At 34.4% G+C, this 22,267-nt stretch overlaps 3 protein-coding genes, 1 non-coding gene and 1 pseudogene across 8 annotated transcripts; all 5 read left to right on the forward strand.

Annotated features, from left to right (window-relative positions):
- The first annotated feature begins 953 nt into the window (after positions 1 to 953).
- On the forward strand, positions 954 to 1,070 carry MIR482 (microRNA MIR482). Its single transcript, NR_127860.1, has one exon. It is a non-coding gene; the product is annotated as a microRNA MIR482 (primary transcript).
- A 2,210-nt stretch (positions 1,071 to 3,280) lies between these two features.
- LOC100241693 (COBRA-like protein 4) lies at positions 3,281 to 7,035 on the forward strand (annotated as a pseudogene). Its single transcript, XR_009464635.1, has 4 exons — positions 3,281 to 5,738; positions 5,838 to 5,975; positions 6,053 to 6,322; positions 6,406 to 7,035. The product of XR_009464635.1 is annotated as a COBRA-like protein 4 (transcript).
- A 2,232-nt stretch (positions 7,036 to 9,267) lies between these two features.
- LOC100250060 (COBRA-like protein 4) lies at positions 9,268 to 12,090 on the forward strand. Of its 2 annotated transcripts, none has more exons than XM_010665165.3 (6): positions 9,268 to 10,087; positions 10,370 to 10,449; positions 10,546 to 11,002; positions 11,092 to 11,239; positions 11,325 to 11,602; positions 11,697 to 12,090. In XM_010665165.3, the coding sequence occupies exons 2-6, from the start codon at positions 10,423 to 10,425 to the stop codon at positions 11,978 to 11,980; spliced, it is 1,194 nt and encodes a 397-aa protein (XP_010663467.1). In that variant the 5' UTR covers positions 9,268 to 10,087; positions 10,370 to 10,422; the 3' UTR covers positions 11,981 to 12,090. The 2 variants fall into 2 exon arrangements, with proteins under 2 accessions (XP_010663467.1, XP_010663466.1); XM_010665164.3 differs by lacking the exon at positions 9,268 to 10,087 and adding an exon at positions 10,113 to 10,273.
- Positions 12,091 to 14,716: 2,626 nt separating this feature from the next.
- Positions 14,717 to 17,739, forward strand: LOC100244921 (uncharacterized). Of its 2 annotated transcripts, XR_009464637.1 has the most exons (6): positions 14,717 to 14,909; positions 15,038 to 15,081; positions 16,407 to 16,495; positions 16,655 to 16,747; positions 16,830 to 16,937; positions 17,037 to 17,739. XR_009464637.1 is itself a non-coding variant. In XM_002264258.4 (4 exons), exons 1-4 carry the CDS (start codon positions 16,301 to 16,303, stop codon positions 17,562 to 17,564), a joined length of 924 nt encoding a protein of 307 aa, XP_002264294.2. In that variant the 5' UTR covers positions 16,031 to 16,300; the 3' UTR covers positions 17,565 to 17,739. The 2 variants fall into 2 exon arrangements, 1 of the variants encoding a protein (XP_002264294.2); XM_002264258.4 differs by lacking the exons at positions 14,717 to 14,909; positions 15,038 to 15,081 and having other exon boundaries at positions 16,031 to 16,495.
- A 1,772-nt stretch (positions 17,740 to 19,511) lies between these two features.
- On the forward strand, positions 19,512 to 22,140 carry LOC100258803 (COBRA-like protein 4). Of its 2 annotated transcripts, none has more exons than XM_019226581.2 (6): positions 19,512 to 19,752; positions 19,852 to 19,931; positions 20,242 to 20,698; positions 20,819 to 20,966; positions 21,069 to 21,337; positions 21,443 to 22,140. In XM_019226581.2, exons 1-6 carry the CDS (start codon positions 19,608 to 19,610, stop codon positions 21,727 to 21,729), a joined length of 1,386 nt encoding a protein of 461 aa, XP_019082126.1. In that variant the 5' UTR covers positions 19,512 to 19,607; the 3' UTR covers positions 21,730 to 22,140. The 2 variants fall into 2 exon arrangements, with proteins under 2 accessions (XP_019082126.1, XP_002264378.1); XM_002264342.4 differs by having other exon boundaries at positions 19,522 to 19,752; positions 21,066 to 21,337.
- The last annotated feature ends 127 nt before the right edge of the window (positions 22,141 to 22,267 follow it).

Raw genomic sequence — 22,267 nt, forward strand, 5'->3', positions numbered from 1 at the left:
TCGCTGTTCACAGCTTCCAATTTCTCTTTTCCTTTTTTTTTTTTTTTAATCTAATTTTTTCATTTGATTTTGTTAGGTGTTGAAGTTATGGAGATTTTTTTTAAATTTATTTTTTTGTTGTTTCTGAAAAGAATTTTGACATCTCTGATCTAATACGAATGACGCAAGTGATTTTTTATTTTTATTTTCATGTCAAAGATATAAACTCCTATTAAAAAAAGGAAAAAAAAAAACCAATTTTAGATTGGTTTCATCCGTCGAACGCACACCCCTTCAGGCTTTGACACAAAATAAATAAATAAAATAAAATAAATAAATAAAGGTAAAACTGAAAATTTGAATAACAAGACTGTGGACACGAGCATGCCCAACAAAAAAACAAAAGACTTCCTTCAAACCTTAACCTGGTACTTGGAACCAATAAAATATTTTTATATTTATTTAAATCATAATTATCACAAGTTATAACATAACCAATAAAATATTAAATTAAAGCCGTTGATGATAAATGTTAAATAAGAGTAAGAATTGAAAACCTTTCTGGAAGGAGACATGGCACGTGATGTGCATCACGTGATATTAGGTTTCAAAATTCTGGCATCACGTGTATTAGGTTTCAAAATTCAGACAAAAATGTGATTATAATATTCCACAATTTACAAAAAAGCTCAGCTCACGATGAGTGAAAGGATAAAATCAGTGTATGGATGACAAAAAGAAAAAGAAAAAGACCAAATAAAAGTGAGGCCATGACACGTGAAAAGCAATAGACCCTGAAGCGGTTTTGCAAAACCATGTGCTGTGATCCACACCGAAAGGCGGTTTTGTAAAACCACTACCACCAGGCCTGAAAACAAAGTTTTGTATATAAAAGAGGGGATAAGCAAGCGGGATGATGGTGAGCTCAAGAGACGGATCGTGGGTCTGAAGTGTGAAGTCGTTTGTTTCCTGAGAATGTTTGGGAATTGGAGAGTAGGAAAGCTTAGCCATCTATTCCCTTCATGGTTTCCTCTCCATGGATTGGGGGTCTAGAGCTAGTCTTTCCTACTCCTCCCATTCCTATTGTTTTCGGGGATTTCCGTTTCTCTTCTCTTAACAATTTTTTTTTCTTCTATTACTATTATTATTTGTTTTGATCATGACCCATATGTTTTCTTCTTCATTTCTGTTTTGTAGATCTCGTTCGGGTTTCTAAGAGATTTTTCTGGGCTCATAAACCAAGCAAGATCTACTTGACTGGACAGACCGGCTGTGATATCTTTGTTTCTGTGGACTCAGATCCTATGCCGGTTTTCAGATTGGGTTATGATTTTTATGTACATGTACGATGAGAAATTTAAGGAAGAATGGTGGATTCATTAATAACAACGTATTGAAATTATCTTTGCTGTATGTGTAAATCTGTAGAGTCTTTTGTATAGTAATCGCGCTTTGGCAAAGAAGAAATTAATTAAAGAGGATGAAGATGGATTTCGAACTAAAAGGCACCAGGATGGGATTGAAGATGCAGGCATATGGGATATGGGAGAAATGGGGAGCGCACTACAGCCACCCATATTTGAGGATGAAGAGGGCACTTGGTGGGGGACGCTACCCATTCAATGGCTGGTCACCCCTGCAACCTCACTGCCAAGTGAGGCGGCAGATCCCTATTCGACCATCAAATTATTGTGCCCCATTAGTCGCCTTGAGGCATCTTTTCACCTCCATTCAATTGCCATATACACTCAAAAGAGTCATTTCAAACATTTTTGTCTTTGCCTATACTGAGTCGTTCTTTTGTATCAAGGAGAGTTTAATTCCCTTTTCTGCACTATTCTCTGCACTCAAGATAACTATTCTTTGATGGATCAAGCATTGATGTTGGACCATAGATGCTTTGCACGAAGGATTAGAAGAAATAAATGAACCCCTCTCACAACTTGTGAAACCATGATAGGGCGAACCATGCAAGCTAGTTAGGAAAAATCTTGCAGAAATGTGGTTCATTAGAAGCTTCCAATATCATAGCCCGTCTAAAATGCAACATATGATCATGGGAGTGAGTGCTTTCATTAAATAGATTGAACTTGGGCATGGAAAAGTCTCTTAGGTGCTTCTTGAGTTCTGATTTCCTAAGAGAATGGTGTTTGGATGAGACGAATGAAGTCAGCCATTAGACACAATACCTGTATCTCTAATGGAGCAATGTGTGTCTTTCAACTTGGATTACGTTGACTATGTTTTTTTGACAAGGCTTGCTTAGAGGCTCAATATTGGTGTTGCTCATCAATGATGGTGGTTGATCTTAAGAGTGAGTGGGGTGACCAAATTCTTAGCCAATGCTTTAACCATGATCAAAGATGTTCATTCTAAACATGTAGTTGGTCCATAGTTTAGTGCAATGATTCATATTAGGCAAATTCCCATAAGCAAGGCTAATAGTTTTGAGCAATGACTTTCTAACAAAATCTCTCCCTCCATAGCTTTTGCTCTACAACCTCGCTAACAAATGACACAACTTGGCCCACTAATGAATGAGCTATTGACACGTGGGTTCATCCTTCTTGAGATGTGAAAACTATTAGCAGATGTCTGCTTATAATCTTCAAATGATACCAACATCTTAACTTTCGTGCATACATGCCCTTGTAAAGTGTGGTACCCGCCCTAAACGGAGTCCAATAAAGCGATGGTTACTTTGTCTCAACCCCATCCGAAGCATGGGTACTAAGTGAATGATCAAAGGAGTGGGATTTTTAAAATGCTGTACATCCGAAAATAATTCCATTTCTACTACACTTTTGAACACTAGATGAGTGGAAAAAAATAGTATTTTATATTTGAAAAAAAGTGGAAACCATTTTCACCTAGCCCCTTTTTTTCTTTGCTTTCAAAAACGATGTTTTCAGAATCTGATCATCTAACGGAAAAAATTATCGATTTATGGTTCACTGATCAGATCGGCAGTCAAATCGGTGACATCATAAATATGTAATTTATATATTATTAAAATTAAAAATAATTATAAAAATTTTAAAATATATATGAATAAATTAAAATTTAATAATATTATTTTATATCTTTAATATTATCAAATTAAATCATATTAATATTTTAAATTTTATTAAATGAAATATATATAATATTTAAATGTAAATATATTAAAAATAAAAATTTAAACTAATTTTATAGTTTTTAAAAATATTATAAAAAAAATTAAAATCCAATATATATTATTTTATTTGGCAAATTAGATAATAAAAGGCGTGTAGCCGAGTGGTCCTAGGTTGGTTACAGTATCTGAGGTACAAGTTCAAATCCTTTGGGTGGTGTTAAATTTTTTTCATTGATGAGGTTGGTTAGCAATCCCACATCGGATTCTGACAGGAATAAGGATGCAAAGATGCCTATAAAAGCTATCCTCATTGCGGGCCAAGGCGTCACCTCATGTGGTGGGGTGTGGGCTGTGTCATAATAAGACATGGCCCAAGCTTTTGCCAGAATTTTTCATAATATGGGAGCTTTCCATGCCTGCAAAATGGCCGGTGCTCCCATGCTAAAAACTTATTTTGTCCTCTGCCCGAAAACCCATTTTCTCGCACGTTGATCGGGAAGGAAGTGAAGTGCAGATCTGAGGCGCCATTCACCCCGGTTGTTTTCTGTAAGTTTTGTGGTTATATTTGGTGGTCTGGTTGTGTTTGGTTGGGAAAGTTAAAAAAAATTAAGTTTCGTTTTTTTTTTTTCAATGAAACCGAGTAGACTAAGAGAGTTTTGATTTTTTTTGTGGTTCGGCTTGTTATGATTCTGTTTGGTTGCCAAGAAAGTTTCGGAAAGTTGAAAATTTTGTTTTCGTTTTTTTATCGGCCGGGCTCCGACACAATATTCGTTACCGATTATCGGTCGAAGGAATTTTCGGTAATTTTTGGGAAATTTCCAGATGTTTCCTACCAGTCCAGCCCCCGCGCACAGGATACAAAATCTGTCCATTTTTTTTTATGAAAAAAATAAGATGCTATTTGGTAATCTGATCATGATTTGCAGGGAAAGGTTGTGTGTTTCAGTCTGGCTCAAAAATCGTGGATTTAGGGTTCGTGAAATTTAAATCCAATGGCACAAAAGCAAAGAGACCCCTAGAACAGATCCAGAAAATACAGGGAGCAAAAAAAAAAACGGAAACTTTTTTGGTGTTCCTTGGGGGGCATGGATTTTCTCGGAAATCAAACGAGGATGAATTTTCCCGGAAATCGAATGGGGGATGGATTTTCTTGGGAATCAAACGGGGGTTGCAAAAAAAAATGAAAAATAATAACATGATTAGATTAGTACCTGCGAGGATTGAGAGTGGCAGAGGAAAATAGGGCCTTTTCAGGGATTCTCTCTTCAGGAAACTAACCCAATCGAATATGGGTTAGATTTGGCTTGGGACATAATGGGATGGACATGGGCTAAGAAATAAGTAATCCGGTCAATGGTGGGAGCAGCCACTGACCAGGGATACTGTTTCTTGTTCCATGGAAACATCCCACACTGAGGATTAGTACCTGCGAGGATTGGGAGTGGCAGAGGAAAATAGGGCCTTTTCAGGGATTCTCTCTTCAGGAAACTAGCCCAATCGAATATGGGTTAGATTTGGCTTGGGACATAATGGGATGGACAATGGCTAAGAAATAAGTAATCTGGTCAATGGTGGGAGCAGCCACTGACCAGGGATACTGTTTCTTGTTCCAAGGAAACATCCCACACTGTTGCAGGAGGAATCCAACTGTTATTGACTTTCTCCATGGAGCCCCTTACACCCAACAGATTGCTTGTTGCTGCAAGGGTGGTGTTCTGGCATCACAGGGACATGATTCCAGAGTTGCAGTTTCAGCTTAGCGGTGGGCTTTCGGGCACTTCAAATGAAACAGTGAGACTGCCCAAGAATTTCACTTTGCTGGGTCCAGGGACAGGCTTCACATGCAGCCAAGCAACCATTGAAGCTCCTTCACTTTCCCTCTCCTCTGATGGCCGGCGAAAAACTTACTAAGTTAAGTATTTTTCCTTCCTAAGCTTAAATGCTAAATTCTAGTACCATTTCAACTCATATCTTCTTGCTTTCAATTTTTGTTTGCAATGACGGAGTGTGAAGTGCACCTACTCACAGCTGGTGGCCTTATGGATTCTCTCGTCTGGAGGGCAACTTCAGAAAAGGGCTTCTTGATGCCCGAGGAAAATAGGGCCTTTTTCATGAGGGTAAAATGGGATTCTTCACTGGTTTGCAACCTGGAACCAAATCCAACGAGATTTTGGAGATTATGGATGGTGTAAATGATTGGGTTTGGGAAAATAATGAAACTAACCCAACTGAATATGGATTAGATTTGGCTTGGGACATAATGGGATGGACATGGACTAAGAAAGAAGTAATCTGGTCAATGGTGGTAGCAGCCACTGACCAGGGATACTGTTTCTTGTTCCAAGGAAACATCCCACACTGTTGCAGGAGGAATCCAACTGTTATTGACTTGCTCCATGGAGCTCCTTACACCCAACAGATTGCTGGTTGCTGCAAGGGTGGTGTTCTGGCATTACAGGGACATGATCCCAGAGCTGCAGTCTGACTTAGCGTTGGGCTTTCGGGCACTTCAAACAAAACAATGAGACTGCCCAAGAATTTCACTTTGCTGGGTCCAGGGACAGGCTACACATGCAGCCAAGCAACCATTGAAGCTCCTTCACTTTACCTCTCCTCTGATGGCCGGCGAAAAACCTACTGAGTAAGTTAAGTTTTTTTCCTTCCTAAGCGTAAATGCTAAATTCTAGTACCATTTCAACTCATATCTTCTTGCTTTCAATTTTCCTTTGCAATGACGGAGTGTGAAGTGCACATACTCACAGCTGGCGGCCTCTGCAAAACCAAGATGCTGCGTCTCCTTCTCGTCTTTTTGCAGCGATATCATCACTCCTTGTCCATCTTGTGCTTGTGCTTGCCAGAATGAGAACAACTGTGTCATGTAAGCCTCTTGTAAAGTTTCAATTCAAGGATTAGTTTGTCTTTGTGTGATACGAATACTATGGAGTGTAAATGCAGAAGTGGTTCAAAGATTACGAGTAAGGTGGAAATGAACACAACTATAGAGGACGCCGAGCTGAAGCTGAAATGCACACAGCATATGTGTCCAATCCGGGTGCACTGGCATGTGAAGGCCAACTACGTACAAGGAGTATTGGCGTGTGAAGATTGCCATTACCAATTTCATCTACAAAATGAAGATTGCCCTTCTGCAGCATCCAAATCTCAACAATGTTGCCCAAGTTTACAGCTTTGTGTACAAGCCGCTAGTCCCATACAAATCCATTAGTAAGTGCTTATGACTCAATGTCCTTGATTTTGTTGTTGGTTGAAGCCAATCGAGCCTGATTCTAACTTGTATATATATGCAGATGACACTGGTATATTTTATGGCATAAAGTACTATAATGACATTTTAAGGGAAGCTGGACCCCAGAGGGGAACGTGCAGTCAGAGTTGATTTTTCGAAAGGACATGGGCATATTTACATTGAAGCAGGGGGGTGGGGTGTTTCCGCATAAAGTCTATTTCAAATGGGGATAAAGTCTATTTCAAATGGGGATGAGTGCATGATGCCAGCTCCAGATTCAAATCCACTCCTGCCAAACTCTGCTCGTGTCAATCCAATTTCTTATTCCACTCTGCCTGTGTCCGTGGTACTGATACTGCTACTCATCAGCTGATCATACCACTTGATACGTTAACAAGCAAGAGGGGTTTTACTACCGCCTCGGAACATTAGGTGAAATTGTGCATAAGCCTGTAAATAGAGGGGAACCAAATCTGTACTAGGTAGGAATGGTGAATCTGCAAAGAGAAGCAACTTGGAACACTCGTTTACAAGGCTTCCCATATGAATGCATCGAGTAAGAGAATATCCGTAGGGCCTGTTTGCTTCACCGAACCGAACTAGGCATCAAGAATTGGTCTCGTGTTCACATTCCGTTATCAAACACTGATTAGAAGAGGGATGAAAAGGGAATGGAGGTTTTTCATTTTCATTTTTCATTTTCTAACATACATATAAAAAATTAAAGTTATTTCTCATAAAATTATTATAAAAAATTATAGTATTTATTTATTTACAAATTATATTTATTTTTAAGTTAATTCAAATTAAAATTTTGAAAGTGTGAAAAAATTGAACTTAAACGGGCCAGTATGGGAAATTCTTGTACCCCCCACTTCATTAATTTTAATTTTTTTGAGACCAGAATAAAAATGCCTAAATAATCAGGATGATATTGGGATAGTAATGACTCATCCTAGAAGTCTAGAAAAAGTATAAATTTAGATTTGTTACAAATTATTGTAGACAAAAGTTTATTTAGACTTTTTTAGAATTGTTGTCTAGTTACCAAGGTAACCTTCACTAGATTACTAATTACAATTATAGCGCTACATGATTTGATCATTCATCAAATGGTGGATATAGAAACAACTTTTTAAAATGTAGATTTGAATGAGAAAAGATACAAGGACCAACCTAAATGATTTATAGTGTTTGAAAAGGAAAACAAGAATGTATTAAATTCTTTAATTTATTCCTAATGTAGCCTCCCAAACAATGGTATGAAATTTTATTTCTACATGATTGAAAATGACTATAAACCAAATGAGCGTGACAGATATATCTATTATAAATCATAGGAACATTCACATGTTAGCTTATATGCGGATGATTTTTTGTTTTTTTGACTCAAATTTGCATATTATCAATAAAAAAAAAAAAAAAAAAAAAAAAGGCTTAACATTCATTTTAATATGAAAGATCTTGGTAAAACTAATTTTATTGTGGGTATAGAAATTACAAAGATATGTGATGATATTTTTTTAAATCTTTTGCAATATATTGAAATTATTTTGAAGAAATATAATTGTATTGATTGCAATCATGTATTTACTCATTCTGATTATAGTATCCGATTACTTCCCTATTAAGGGTGAAAATGATATGAAATCAATATGATTATCCTGGCATGATTGGTAACTTTCATTATGCAACTGATTGTAGTAGACGTGACATTGTTTATTTATTGGCACAACCTAAACAAACTTTAGAGTACTCTTTAGTTTTTGAAGGAAGTTGTGGGTTCTTATTTATTGGGCTTGGAATTCCTTTATTATTTATATATGATTCACCTTTTCATGTTCAGGCTTCAGTTGGGAATTTTGGGAAAATAACTATTTGGGCAAATTATTATCGGTAGAAACTAAGAGTTCATTTGGTAGTGATTCTAGAAAACGTTTGTAATATTTTTAATACTTGAAAATTTTTATTATTTAAGTGTTAGAAATGTTAGAAATATTTTTTAGAATCACTCTCAAACACATTTTAAGAGTACGTTTAATAGTAATTTTAGGAAGTATTTTTAATATTTTTAATTTTTACAAGTTAAAAATTTTAAGTATTAAAAATACTAAAAACGCTTCCAAGAATCACTATCAAACATATTCTATGTTTCACAGTGATTCTAAGAAACGCTTTTAATATTTCTAATATTTGAAAATTTTCATCATTCAAAAATTAGAAATGCTAAAAATACTTTCTAGAATCACTCAAAAACGTATTCTAAACATACATAGTGATATTACCATTGTTCTCTTATATGAGTGCATATTCTCCTTTTGCCCCTTCTTCGAGGTGAATGCATGTGACCATGGTTTCTAAAGGCATCTTCTTCTACTTGAGATGCATACTTTTATGAAGCTTCCTTTATAATGTTGGTAACTTGTTAATAATGTTAGCCACAATCAAATTATCTTACTACTAGGAGAAACTAAATATACTTTAGTAGTAATACCATTATTATCTTGTATGAGTGCATATTCGTCTTTTACTCGACGAGTATACTTCAGAAAAACATCAAAGAAAACTTTATGAAAGAAAAATACTAAAGATCCACCCACCAAAGCAAAGGTGTGAGCCAAAAAAATTCAAGTAAGGCTTTGACCGTATCATTTAAAAACTAATTGGTTTTTGGTAAAAAAAAAAAAAAAAGGTTAAATCATTTTATAATATTTGATATCATACTCATGAGGAGACTTGTATTATTTCAAGATATTATATTAGATAATATAATAAATAAAATCAATATTTATATTTTACGAAACAACATCATTGATTATTTTACAAGGATAATTATATATTTTAAGAATAAAAAAATGTTTAATGAATTATTTACACTTTAAAATTAATAAAAAAATATTTAATAAGTTGCCTTCATATTTTTGTATTTTGTAAATGCATGTCTCAATTTAAAAATTCATGTACTAGATTGTGTTGAAAAAAATATTATTTAAATTAATTATTATTTTATTTTTAGTTTTATCATGTATAAACTCTTAACAAAGAGATTTTTAATTTTTTTCCAAATTTTTATGATGTACAAGCACTTGCCTCAGAATTGAACTGGTGGAATCAGGGCTGGTGTTCCTGCATTGTTGGCACAAGTTGCAGGCCAAATAATGCATTTACTCCAGGCACCAACCTTGGAGGATGAAAAATCCCTGTCCAAGTTAGTCAAATGTATGGCTTTCCATTAAAAAAACCCAAAAGTCAGAATCAATGATTCATGTAATGTTAGGCATATTTTTGTGCATTCTTGGAAATTAGTAGCCTGTTTTTCTTCTATATTAATCAGGCCTAATTTCATCCTGTGGAACTCATCATTCAAAATGATTCTCCAGTTGGACATTTATTTGCTTGTATGATTTGGCTCATCAATTCTCCCAGTAGCCAATAGAGAATCCCTGATGGGGTTGTACATGAAGATACAGAGTCTGTCTTTATCATGATCTTATATTTGTACAATTTGCAGGGGGGGTGATGTGCCAACTGCAGAGTAGGTGTTTGCTCTTTGCATATAAACCATATTAACTTAACAGCCTAATAGGGACTAGGGAGGACCTGATCAATGCTAATTTTTTCTGTTGAAGCATTCTGGTCTCTGGCAACTGGTAAAGTGTCTTCATCAGTGGAGAGTTGACCTGTTCCACCTTGCTTCTCAAGATGTCCCAAAGATGGAGATGGACTTTGTGGAAAAGGATTAGGTAACAGTCTTTTTTTAACACCGATTTTTCTACTTTTTGATCACATCTTTTATAGAAATACTTAGCCTATGAAATAGTCTTGAATTTTCCCTTGCTATCTCATTATGCTTCTGAGAATGGAATTCAATAGAGTTGCATACTCAATTGTCTCAGCTGTCTTCTTTAGTATGGTCTTATCTCCTGCAGGTGAGGCACTAACTCAAGAAATCTAAATTAGGAACTTAATTTGACTTCCGTTCTTCTCATATGTTTTTCTTTGGGGGTTCTCTGTTTTGATTCCAGTGGCATATGATCCGCTGGATCCAAATGGGAACATAACGATCAAATGGGATGTTATGTCTTGGACCTCAGATGGTTATGTGGTGAGTACACTCAATTTGGTGACGTTTTCCTTCCTTCTAGCAAGTGATCATCTAGCTCTCATCACATGCAAGCATCACAATTTGATTACTTCTCAGGCAGTGGTGACAATGAGCAACTTCCAAATGTATCGGCACATCATGAGCCCTGGTTGGACCTTAGGATGGATATGGGCTAAGAAAGAAGTAATCTGGTCTATGGTGGGAGCGCAAGCTACTGAACAAGGAGACTGTTCAAAGTTCAAAGGGAACATCCCACACTGTTGTAAGAGGAATCCCACAGTGATCGACTTGCTGCCTGGAGTCCCTTACAACCAACAAATTGCCAATTGTTGCAAGGGAGGCGTTGTAGCATCATGGGGCCAGGACTCGTCTGCTGCAGTCTCATCCTTTCAACTGAGTGTCGGGCTTTCTGGCACGTCAAATAAAACAGTAAGACTGCCCAAGAATTTTACTTTGCTTGGTCCAGGACCTGGCTACACTTGTGGCCAAGCAAAAACTGTGCCATCCTCCATCTTCCTCTCTTCAGATGGCCGGAGAAAAACTCAGGCATTGAGTAAGTCTCATTCTCCAATATTTAACTAAATATTCGTCTCTAGTCCTTAGTCCTTACCATTAATTTTTTTTTTTCTTCTGCTTCCGCAGTGACATGGAATGTTACATGTACTTACTCACAGATGGTGGTCTCCAAGTATCCAAGCTGCTGTGTCTCCTTCTCATCTTTTTACAACTCAACAATCACCCCTTGTACATCCTGTGCCTGTGGTTGCCAGAACAAAAACAACTGCATCATGTAAGCCTTCAATTCAGTAGCATAAATGTAAGAATATGTGCTTGTTTTTACTCATAAATGTTTCTTATTGGGGGGTACAATGCAGGAGTGATACAAAAATTGAGAGCGTGGTGGGACTACACACTCCAACAAAGGATAATATGCCGCTGCTGCAGTGTACTCAACACAATTGCCCAGTCCGGGTGCACTGGCATGTGAAGGTCAATTACAAGGAGTATTGGCGTGTGAAGATTACCATCACTAATTTTAACTACAGAATGAACTACACGCAGTGGACGCTGGTTGCTCAGCATCCCAATCTGAATAATATCACACAAGTTTTCAGCTTTGCTTACAAGCCACTCATTCCATACACGTCCATAAGTAAGTCCATACATTCCCATAACACAGCATTATGCTACATGCCATGTCCAACTGAAATTATGAGGGCATAACTCCTGCTATTTTGATTGGGCAGATGACTCAGGTATGTTTTACGGCATAAAGTTCTATAATGATGTGCTAATGGAAGATGGGCCAGATGGAAACGTCCAGTCTGAAATGATTCTTCAGAAGGACAAGAACACATTCACATTGAAGGAGGGTTGGGCTTTCCCTCAGAGAATTTACTTCAATGGTGATGAATGCATGATGCCCCTTCCTGACTCGTACCCTTTGTTGGCGGGCTCTGCCCCTGCAAATCAAATTGCATTATCAACACTGGCTTCCCTAGTACTTTTGATATTGCTAGCATTTCAGTGATCATTCTACTAGAGTTGGAAGGATTCAAAGAGGGAAATGTTTCCTGAGCTATTTCAGATATGACATTCTCAGTCATGTAATCAGCATATATATATATACATATTGTTCAAGGAGACACTACAAAAAAATAGGTTTTTAGTGACGAATCTTTGGTCACGGCCACAAATATAGTGACCAAAGATATTATTTTGTCACGGCCAGGATAAAGTTGTGACTAAATGTGTTAATGTGGAAAAAAAATATGTTTAGTCACGGTGATTTTATCAACCGTCACCAAAAGTATTGATGAGAGGGTATTTTAGTCACGGATTTTTTTGAAACCGTGACTATTTGTAAATTTATGGAGGGAAATTTTGGCGCCAATAATTTTAGTCACGGTAATTTTATCATCCGTGACAAAAAGTGTAACGAAAAGATGTTTTAGTCACGGTTTTTTGTAAAACCGTGACCATATATATATATTGTGACTTTTAGTCACGCCATTGATTGACCGTGACTGTAGGGGAAGCTATAGTCACGAATTTCTCATGACCGTGACCAAATGCATAGAGGTTTATTTTAAATATTTTGAACCTATGGTCACGGGGTTCACATAATCGTGACCAAAAGTCTATTATTTATTTTAAACATTTTTTGGGTTATCTATTATAAGTTTTTAGAAAATTATATATATATATATATCATAAATAGAAATTATCATTAATAGTAATAATAATAGTTCTTATTAATTATAAAAAGTTTAAAGTTATATTACTATATTTTTTTTAAGTTAAGAAACAAATTAGTGTGTTACCTATTTTTCTTTAGTTAAAATTATTTAATTTCCTTGTTATGATTAATGTTTTAATAAGAAGCAAAATAAAGTTTAATATGTTAGTTTAAAAATATGATGGTTCAATTTGATATTATTTGATAAAAAGTTTAAATGCAAGTGAGTTAGCAAATTAAAAACAATTTTGATTTTATATATGATAAATAATTCTTATTATATTTAAAGTATCAATAGTCGTGATAAATAAATTTTACTACGAACAATTACTAGTAAAATTGTTTATAGTTTTATTTAATTTTCGATCATAAAATATTTTTTAATCTTTATGATTTTTGCAATACAGAAATAGTTTATAACTACAAAAATAACATTCTTTGTTTATGATTAAAAATAAAAGTTCTAAACTTTTATAATTCTTAAATTTGTAAAATTAACAAATTTATAAAGTTAAAATTCATGGAAAAATATTCTTAAACGCACCGTTCTTTGTTTATGTTTATTATATTTAGTACCAAATGGAAGTCTGAAATTATGTTGTCCAAATGTATGATGAAATTAAGCTACAAGCATATGAGATAAGGTAGAAATTAATATCATTAAATATGAAAAAATGATACCATATGATAAAATAATAATAGATTGGTATAAGATATAAAGAGACACGTGACTGAAAATAATGAAGACAGAGTAGGAGTAGAATGCACATGTAACATTTCCTAGCACCTAAGGCCCACAAAAATACTAATAAATTATAGTTTTATTTGTGAAGTATTTTGACATTTTCATAAACAGTTATACAAAAAACAGTTTTTTAAAACATTTTGAAAAATTTGTTAGCGGATGTATTTTAAAATAAAAGTCGATTTAGAAACCTATAATATTTTCAATATATTTTTTATGTTTTTAAATATGTTTAAAAAATAACTTTTATATGTTATATTTTATTTTTGATTATTCTTTGTATTTATATAATTATTTTTGAAAATATCTTTTACTCTAATAAGTGAAAACAATTTAAGATAACTAAAAATATTAATATTTTTTTAAAATATCTTATTTTTTGTTTTTAAGAACAAAAAATTGTTTCCCCTCTATGGTTTACTTATTTATTTATTTATTATTAAGAATAAAAAATTGTTATAATTAAAAGCTCGTTAGCAAACACTGCCTATACCTTTGAATTATTTTAGAAAAAGAACATTTTATATATGATAAATAATAGGTTTTATAATAAGATAAGTTATTATTAGAAGATTTTATTAAATTTTATCATCATTAATATTAACATCACTAAGAGCAGTTATTTCTTTTTTAGTAAACTTAAATTTACTAAACATGTTTAACTATTAAAATTTTAAAATATAGAACTTGATAAATTTCTAATATAAAATTTTAAAATTTTAAAACTTCATAAAACTTTGAAAATAACAATTTAAAAATATAAAACTTGATAATTTTCTCATACATAATTGTAAAATTTAAAATTTTAAAACTTGATAAAAAAATTTAAAATATAATACTTGATAAATTTCTAATATAAAATTTTTAAATTTTAAACTTGATAATTTTAAAAATTGAAAAACTTTATAAAACTTAATAAAAATTTTAAAACAACACTTTGAGTAAAACATTGAACTTTCAAAATTAATTTTAAATTTTAAAATAATTGTAAATTTAAAATTTTAAAATAATTGATAATAACCACGGCCAACATTTTAACTCTTAAAATGTTAAAATGAGATTTGATAATAACCATATATAAAGCCATGAATATAAAGTCTCACATACTTACCAATATAATATATCACTTTCCAATATAATATTTAACTATGTGGGCCTTAACCATTGACTTTCCAATATCAAAGACACAGGCAACGTTTTTTTAACCCATTTAACCATTGAGTAAAAGCCTTCTCCCAAACATTTCCAATATAAAAGCCCCTCTCTTCTGCCAACAAAACTTAGTTTCTCTTCCTCTCCAAAACCCACGGCCATAAAACCCACAAAATCTACCCACAGCCCCCATTGCTTGGAGGAAGCCATTTCCCGAAAAAGCTTATGGAAGCCATGCCGAAGAAGCCCCATGGAAGCTATGGTCCGTAAAGCCAAAGCCACCTCCAAGAAACTCCCGTAAAAATCGTTTCTCTCTAGGTTTTGGTGAGTTTTGGGATTTTTTTTTTTTGAGTTTTTTTAATTGGTATTTTGGAAATGTTTGTGATTAGGTTTGAGATTCCATTGTTATTGGGTTTATTTTCATTTTATTGGGTTTATTTCCATTGTTATAGGGTTTTGGTGCTTTTGGAAAAACCACACTTAATTACTTCCTAAGGTATAATTTCTCTCTAGTTTCTTTCTCTATTTTTTCTATGATTTAATTCTAATTTCATTGTTATTGGGTTTATTTCCATTGTTACTGTGTAATGAAAGAATTTTTCTTTTGTTTGTTGCATTCTCTTCAATTGCCTATTTCCATTGGGTTTAATTATTGTGTTGAAAATTTGATTAGTTTCCAACAATGTTGTTTTTTCTTTGTTTTTGTAGCTTTGAGTTTGTGAACATGTTGATATGGATTAAAACCATATATTCCACACTCCACGTTTCTGTTGCTTTGTTTTTTTTGTCCTATTTATGAGTCTCACAAACAATAATATTTTACAAAATTTTAAATATTTTATTTGTATATCAAATAGTCATACAATTAAGACACATCACTTTTATGAATATTATTTTCCATGTAAGATAGATTTTTATACCATATGTCACACTTTAGTTAAGGATATGGTAATTTAAACAAATATTTTTTAAGATAGTCCTAAAAATTATTTTAAATTTTATGATACCCATTAAGTGTATTAGGAAATTGCCTTTTCAATTAAATATTAAAATATTTTTTAAAAGACAATTTTAAATTAAAATTAAAATTATCTTCTTTTTTTTAAAGTAATTTTAAATTGCCTTTTCAATAATATTTTTTTAGCTTTGGGAACTCATATTACCAACTATCTAAAATCCATGATATTTTAAGAAGATAAAAAAAATAGAAAGTAGATAAAAAAAAATTATAATTTAAGAACTATTAATTATATAATAAGAGATACAAATAATTATGGAAAAGTTTGTATACAAATAACTGTTTAAAAAAATAATTATATAAATATATAAAATAAAATATTATATATAAAATTTATTTTAAAAATATTTTAAATTTTTAAATATTCTTTTGTTTTATTAAACATAATTATTAAAACTCTTTTATAAAACTCTTTTTAAAAATAATTATCAAACATGCTATTAAAAATTTTGAATCATAATTCTTTCTAAATAAATTCATTATACAATTAATAATATAGAATGAAACTTAAGTATGTAATAGCTCCCACCATAAGTCCCCTAAAATTTAATGATTTTCCATGTGGCATGACATCATGTCATAGTCAAATCATTTCCATCCTAAAATAAATAAAGAAATTTACAATAGTGGTGCAAACTAGATTGCAATGGTGGATTAATTAAAGTTAAAGTAAATCCCTCAATGCATCCAAACTTACATGATTAAAGAAATATGTAAGAGCTACATTCTTCAATGTTGTGGAAATTTGTTTAGAAGCTATAGAAATAAAATGAAGGCCAAGTATTATAACCCTTATAATACAGATGAGGAGAGATTGTGCCATCGACCTCCACACTTATCGGATGATGATTGGAGGTGGCTCATCCACTTTTGGGGTACACCTGAGGCCAAGGTAAAGATAATGATCTTTTCTTGATAATGTATCTTATGATACTCATATTCACATAAAATGATATTTATTAGTTATATCTAACCTAATACTTCATGTATATAACTTTTATTATGTTTCTATTACCTATATAGGTAACTTGCTATTTTTTAATTGATGTAGGATATCTCAGAAAAAAACAAGGCAAATAGGGCAAAACAAGTGATAAAGCATACATCGGGATCAAAAAGTTATGCTCAAATTCGATATGAACAGGTTGAAATTTATTATTAATATGATTTGTTTGTACATAAATAATTCATCATAAATAACTCAATTGTTTTACTTATAAGAATAGGCACAAAAGAAGGAGGATCGAAGTGAGCCCAATAGAATTGAGATGTTTGCCCTGACACACACAAGAAAAGATGGGACGCCTGTTGATGATCATTCTAAGGAGATTATGGTAATGAAGTAAATAAATTTTATATACTTGTATCTCAGTCATAGCCTCATACTAAATTATTTTAAAAGTCTAACAATTTTTTATTTTTTATAATTCCAGGATCAATTTCAACAATTACTATCTCAACCTGAGGGGACATCTTCTTCTACTTCTGCATCATCTGGAGCATCTACATCTGTATCATCTACATCTATAGCATCTACATCTGTAGCATCTACATATGTAGATGAGATATATACTCAAGTCATGGGTCCAGAGAGGCATGGTCGTGTTCGAGGGTATGGATTTGGTCCTACTCCTACCTCAATCTTTGGTTCTACTAGTAGGAGACGATTAGGAGTTATTCTTTCAACACAACTTGAAAACGCCCAAGAGATGTTAATAGCTGCAGAACAAAAGTTTACAACTGCAACTGAAGAACTCTCAAATGTGAAAGATGAACTCTCACATGTGAAAGAAACATTTGAAGAGGTGTTGATAGAAGTTCAAAAGAAGACACGTGAAGAAGTGAAAGAAGAGTTTGAAGAAAAAATGATGGAAATGCAAAGAAAAATGCAAGCACAAATGCAAGCACAAATTCAAGAACAGATGATGCAAATGATGCAACAATTTCAGCAAAAGCAGTAGACATTTGAAGATTTTGCTATATCTTTATATAATAGATTCTCTTAACTTTTTTTTTTAAGATTATGCTACTTATTTATATGATAGATTCTCCTAACTTTTTTTGCTTTCTATGACTATTATGTGATGTTTGGTTGGTTGATTTGTTATATTATGTTAGAATGTGAAACTAAATTTAAATCTCTTTGTTTTTTGTTTGTTTGTTTTTTTTTTTGTTATATTATGTTTTTTTTTATTTAATGACTTATATTGATATATTAAGTTTTTAACTAGCTTGGAATAATTGATTGTAATATATTGAAATTGGTTTAATTGTTTAATTGCATATACAGGTCTAAAATGGGTTTGTTTGGGTTTATAACAGGTTTGGGAAATTTTAATTCATAAAAAACCAATGTCCAAAATATAACATATTTTAGTCACGGCCACTAAAAAATTGTGACCATAAGTGTGCTTTTAGTCACGCTTAAAATGAATCGTCACCAAAAGTTAGGGAGAGCGGTCATAATACACTTAATGTTTAGTCACGGTCACTTAATTATTGTGACCATATACCTATATTTAGTCACGATTAGGGGCATTGACCGTGACAAAAAGTTGGCATTTAGTCACGGTTAGGGGCATTGACCGTGACCAAAAGTTGGCATTTAGTCACGGTTAGGGGCATTGACCGTGACCAAAAGTTGACATTTGGTCACGGTTAGAGGCATTGACCGTGACCAAAAGGTAACATTTGGTCACGGTTAGAGGCATTGACCGTGACCAAAAGTTGATATTTAGTCACGGTCATTTTATTAACCGTGACTATAGACTTACATGTAGTCACGGTTAGGGTACTGACCGTGACCAAAGGTTAAACATATAGTCACGGTTTATTACCTGACCGTGACCAATACCTTTAGCTACGCCTCATACTGTGACGCTCGGTCACGGTTTCATAAGACCGCGACAATAGGTTTTGGTCACGGATATATACGATTTGGTGACGGTTGGCGACCGTCACCAAAAATCCTATTTCTTGTAGTGAGAGGATATGTTCTATGTAAGATTGTCCATAACTATTGTAATGGCTTGTACTAGCTGTTACCGCATTGTTCCTTGATTGAGGTATTATCTAGCATACATCAACTAATAGCCTGTATTTTCTTTTCCTGACTATTGAGAGGTCTCTTTACATAGTTGGAAGATCTTTATCAGATGGGGAGAGACTACTTGTCCCGGAAAAACTAGACCCAAGCTGCCAACCCACAAGTCTGTTCATGGATTTGGGTTGGCATGGCATACTGCACAAGGGCTAATGGAAGTAGGTCGACCCACCATGCATATTCCTTTCACTGGTTGCACACAATCTGATTGTTCCGGATTTATTATGGGGATTTAATTCATTAACCCAATAACAACCCAAATCCAATTGATCTATGAGACAATGAGTGAAGGTTATAAATGACATAAACCTAGAAAAATAGTACTTCCTCTCGTCATTTTAGGTGCATTAGCAAATCCAGTCAACTATCTTGCTGTTAGCTATGGAGGAATTACTCTAGAATCAGAGACACAAAATTGATCCGAATAAAAAGGAAACCTGATTTGATGAATGAAAAAGATGGAAATTGAGTCATTTCCGGTGTATTTTTGTTGGGATTTGGTGGTAGTTGACCTTGCATATCCATTAGAGATTGAATGATGATCGAATGGGCTCAAGCACACAGAGTTTTAAGTACCAGTCTTTGTCAGAGAGTAGTATGCATGATTTTAACATGTTCTCATGCTCACATGAACTTCATACCATCTGATCATCACTGCCCAGGACATGACCCTTGAGCTGTTTTGTTCAAACGTCTAAGACGCTTCAAGATGCAGGAACTGAAGCAAAGAAAAATGAGAGAGACATGAAAATGTTACATGATGAAGTACCTAACGCCCATTAGGTGAGCCATCTCCATACACTCATTTTCTTTGTAGACTCCTATTCCCTTTTTATAACATACTGCTGCCTTCTTTGAGTGTCACCGGAGAGCTTTTGATCTCGGTGAACTTATTTTTGTCATGGAATTCAACAATTCTGCAAACCCAGTTCACCATACTCCCTTCGAAGCTAAAGATCGTTGCCAATGGCAGGACTGTTACTCATTCAGGGAGTTGAAGCACATTTTCTCAGTTGTCATATTTTTCATGATGGTTTCTCATGCAAGTAAGGTTCCCAAACTTGGACATTAGATTTTCTTTTCTGGCAGTGGCTTACATTTTTCTATCTGTTTGTTCACTCTTTCTATTGCTTCTGTGATTTTAGTTGCCTATGATCCACTGGATCCAACCGGAAACATAACAATAAAATGGGATGTTGTGTCTTGGACCCCAGATGGTTACGTGGTGAGTAAATCTCTGTTTTGATGGTCTGTATCATTATTTAGTATCAAACAACCAACTTATCCATTGCTCGCTGGATCTATACACCAATTAATTGTCAATATTCTGGAGCAAAGTCTAAAAGCAGGTAAAAAATCATCCAACAAGAGAACTTAGAATTATGCAACAACCTTCAGGCCCAATTATGAACTGTAAATTATAGTTTCTTTTCCCACCTCTTTCTTGGCAATTAACATGGCTTTCAAGAAGATCCCAAAACAATTCTTGAACAAATCACCAACGAATCAAACATCATTTAATCGAGTTCTTCCAGGCTCTGGTGACTATGAACAACTTCCAAATGTACCGGCACATCATGACCCCTGGCTGGACCCTATCATGGTCATGGGCTAAGAAAGAAGTGATCTGGTCAATGGTGGGAGCCCAAACAACAGAGCAAGGAGACTGTTCCAAGTTCAAAGCGAACATACCACACTGCTGTGAGAAAACCCCAACAGTTGTTGACTTGCTTCCTGGAGTTCCTTACAACCAACAAATTGCCAATTGTTGCAAGGCTGGTGTGGTGGCCGCCTGGGGGCAGGATCCTGCAGGATCAGTCTCCTCCTTTCAGGTGAGCGTTGGGCAAGCTGGGACTTCAAACAAAACAGTGAAACTTCCCAAGAATTTCACTTTGCTTGGTCCAGGACCAGGATACACTTGTGGCCCTGCCAAAATTGTCCCCTCCACCATCTACTTGACTCCTGATCATAGACGAAAAACTCAAGCAATGAGTATGTCTCTTCTTCACTGATCTTTTCAGATACCTATCCTTTTATTCTTCTTTTATTGTTTTGAAGGTCTTCTGACTGAAAATGGAAATCATCTGTTTGATAATATTTTCCATTTGGCAGTGACTTGGAATGTTACCTGCACCTATTCTCAGTTTCTGGCGTCCAAAAACCCCACCTGTTGTGTTTCCTTCTCAAGTTTTTACAATGATACCATGACCCCATGCCCATCCTGCGCGTGTGGTTGCCGCAACAAGAACATGTGTATCTCGTAAGCCTCTCATTCAGTCTCATGCAGCACAGCACAATTGAAAATGCATATATATGCTTGTCGATCTGCTTTTCATTGAATATAATTGTGGATACGCAGAAGTGACTCAAAGAAACTGAAGGCGTTACACAATCCAAAGAGGAGCAATACACCATTGCTACAATGCACACATCATATGTGTCCCATACGGGTGCACTGGCATGTCAAGCTCAACTACAAGGATTATTGGCGAGTGAAGATCGCCATTACTAATTTTAACTATCGGATGAATTATACACAGTGGACACTTGTTGCACAGCATCCCAATCTCAACAATGTCACACAAGTATTTAGCTTTGATTACAAGCCTCTTGTCCCCTATGAATCCATAAGTGAGTGCAAACCTACTTCAAATGCTTTTTCATCCAGAGCTGCAAAAACCCAGATTCAAACTCAATTTCTAATAAGATTTTCTAACTAGTTCACGGTATTTGCAGATGACACTGGTATGTTCTATGGCATGAAATTCTACAATGACCTACTAGTGGAAGCCGGACAGCATGGAAATGTCCAGTCTGAGGTGCTTCTTCAGAAGAACAAGGATACATTTACTTTCAAGCAGGGATGGGCATTCCCTCGAAAAGTTTATTTTAATGGTGATGAGTGCAAGCTGCCCCCGCCTGATACATATCCATTTTTACCAAACTCTGCCCATGCAAATCCATTTGCCTTTTGGACAATGGCAGCTCCTCTGCTTTTGATGATACTGTACACCATTTGGTGATACTTCTAAGAGAAGAGAGATAGCTTTTGGAAATCTTTGAGGCAGAAAATGCAGGGTGGTTTTGAAGGTACGGCACTTTCCTATGGCAGGTTTATGATATCACAATGTCCATAAGCTGTAGAAGAGATTTTCAATTGGATATTTCAATCATACAGATGTTACATGAGAGAGTTGAGCTTGCAGATAAATAAACTAAATCAAAGCTCCATATGAAATGTCCAAGAACTCTTGAAGTTTTTCATGGTACACCATTGACAAAATCAACCCTTCATTTCCTGTCCTTGTTTCTTTTAATTTGCAATTTGGATGTGGAAGTTCATTAGCTGCCCCTTCTTTTATGTAGTGCATGATCTGATTATGTGTTTGGAACTCGAGAATGAAAATGGAAATAAGATTAAGATTGTGAGACTACCACCTGCGTCAAATACTTAACTAACCCCATGCGACCGATAATCAAATGTTCTTGAAGGTTGGAGAACAAAACTCCAGCAACTCCAAAAGCCTGACTGGCAGAAATTATGGCAACAATGAATATCAA

This window comes from Vitis vinifera, chromosome 17, assembly GCF_030704535.1.
Source record: "Vitis vinifera cultivar Pinot Noir 40024 chromosome 17, ASM3070453v1".
Taxonomy (NCBI): domain Eukaryota; kingdom Viridiplantae; phylum Streptophyta; class Magnoliopsida; order Vitales; family Vitaceae; genus Vitis; species Vitis vinifera.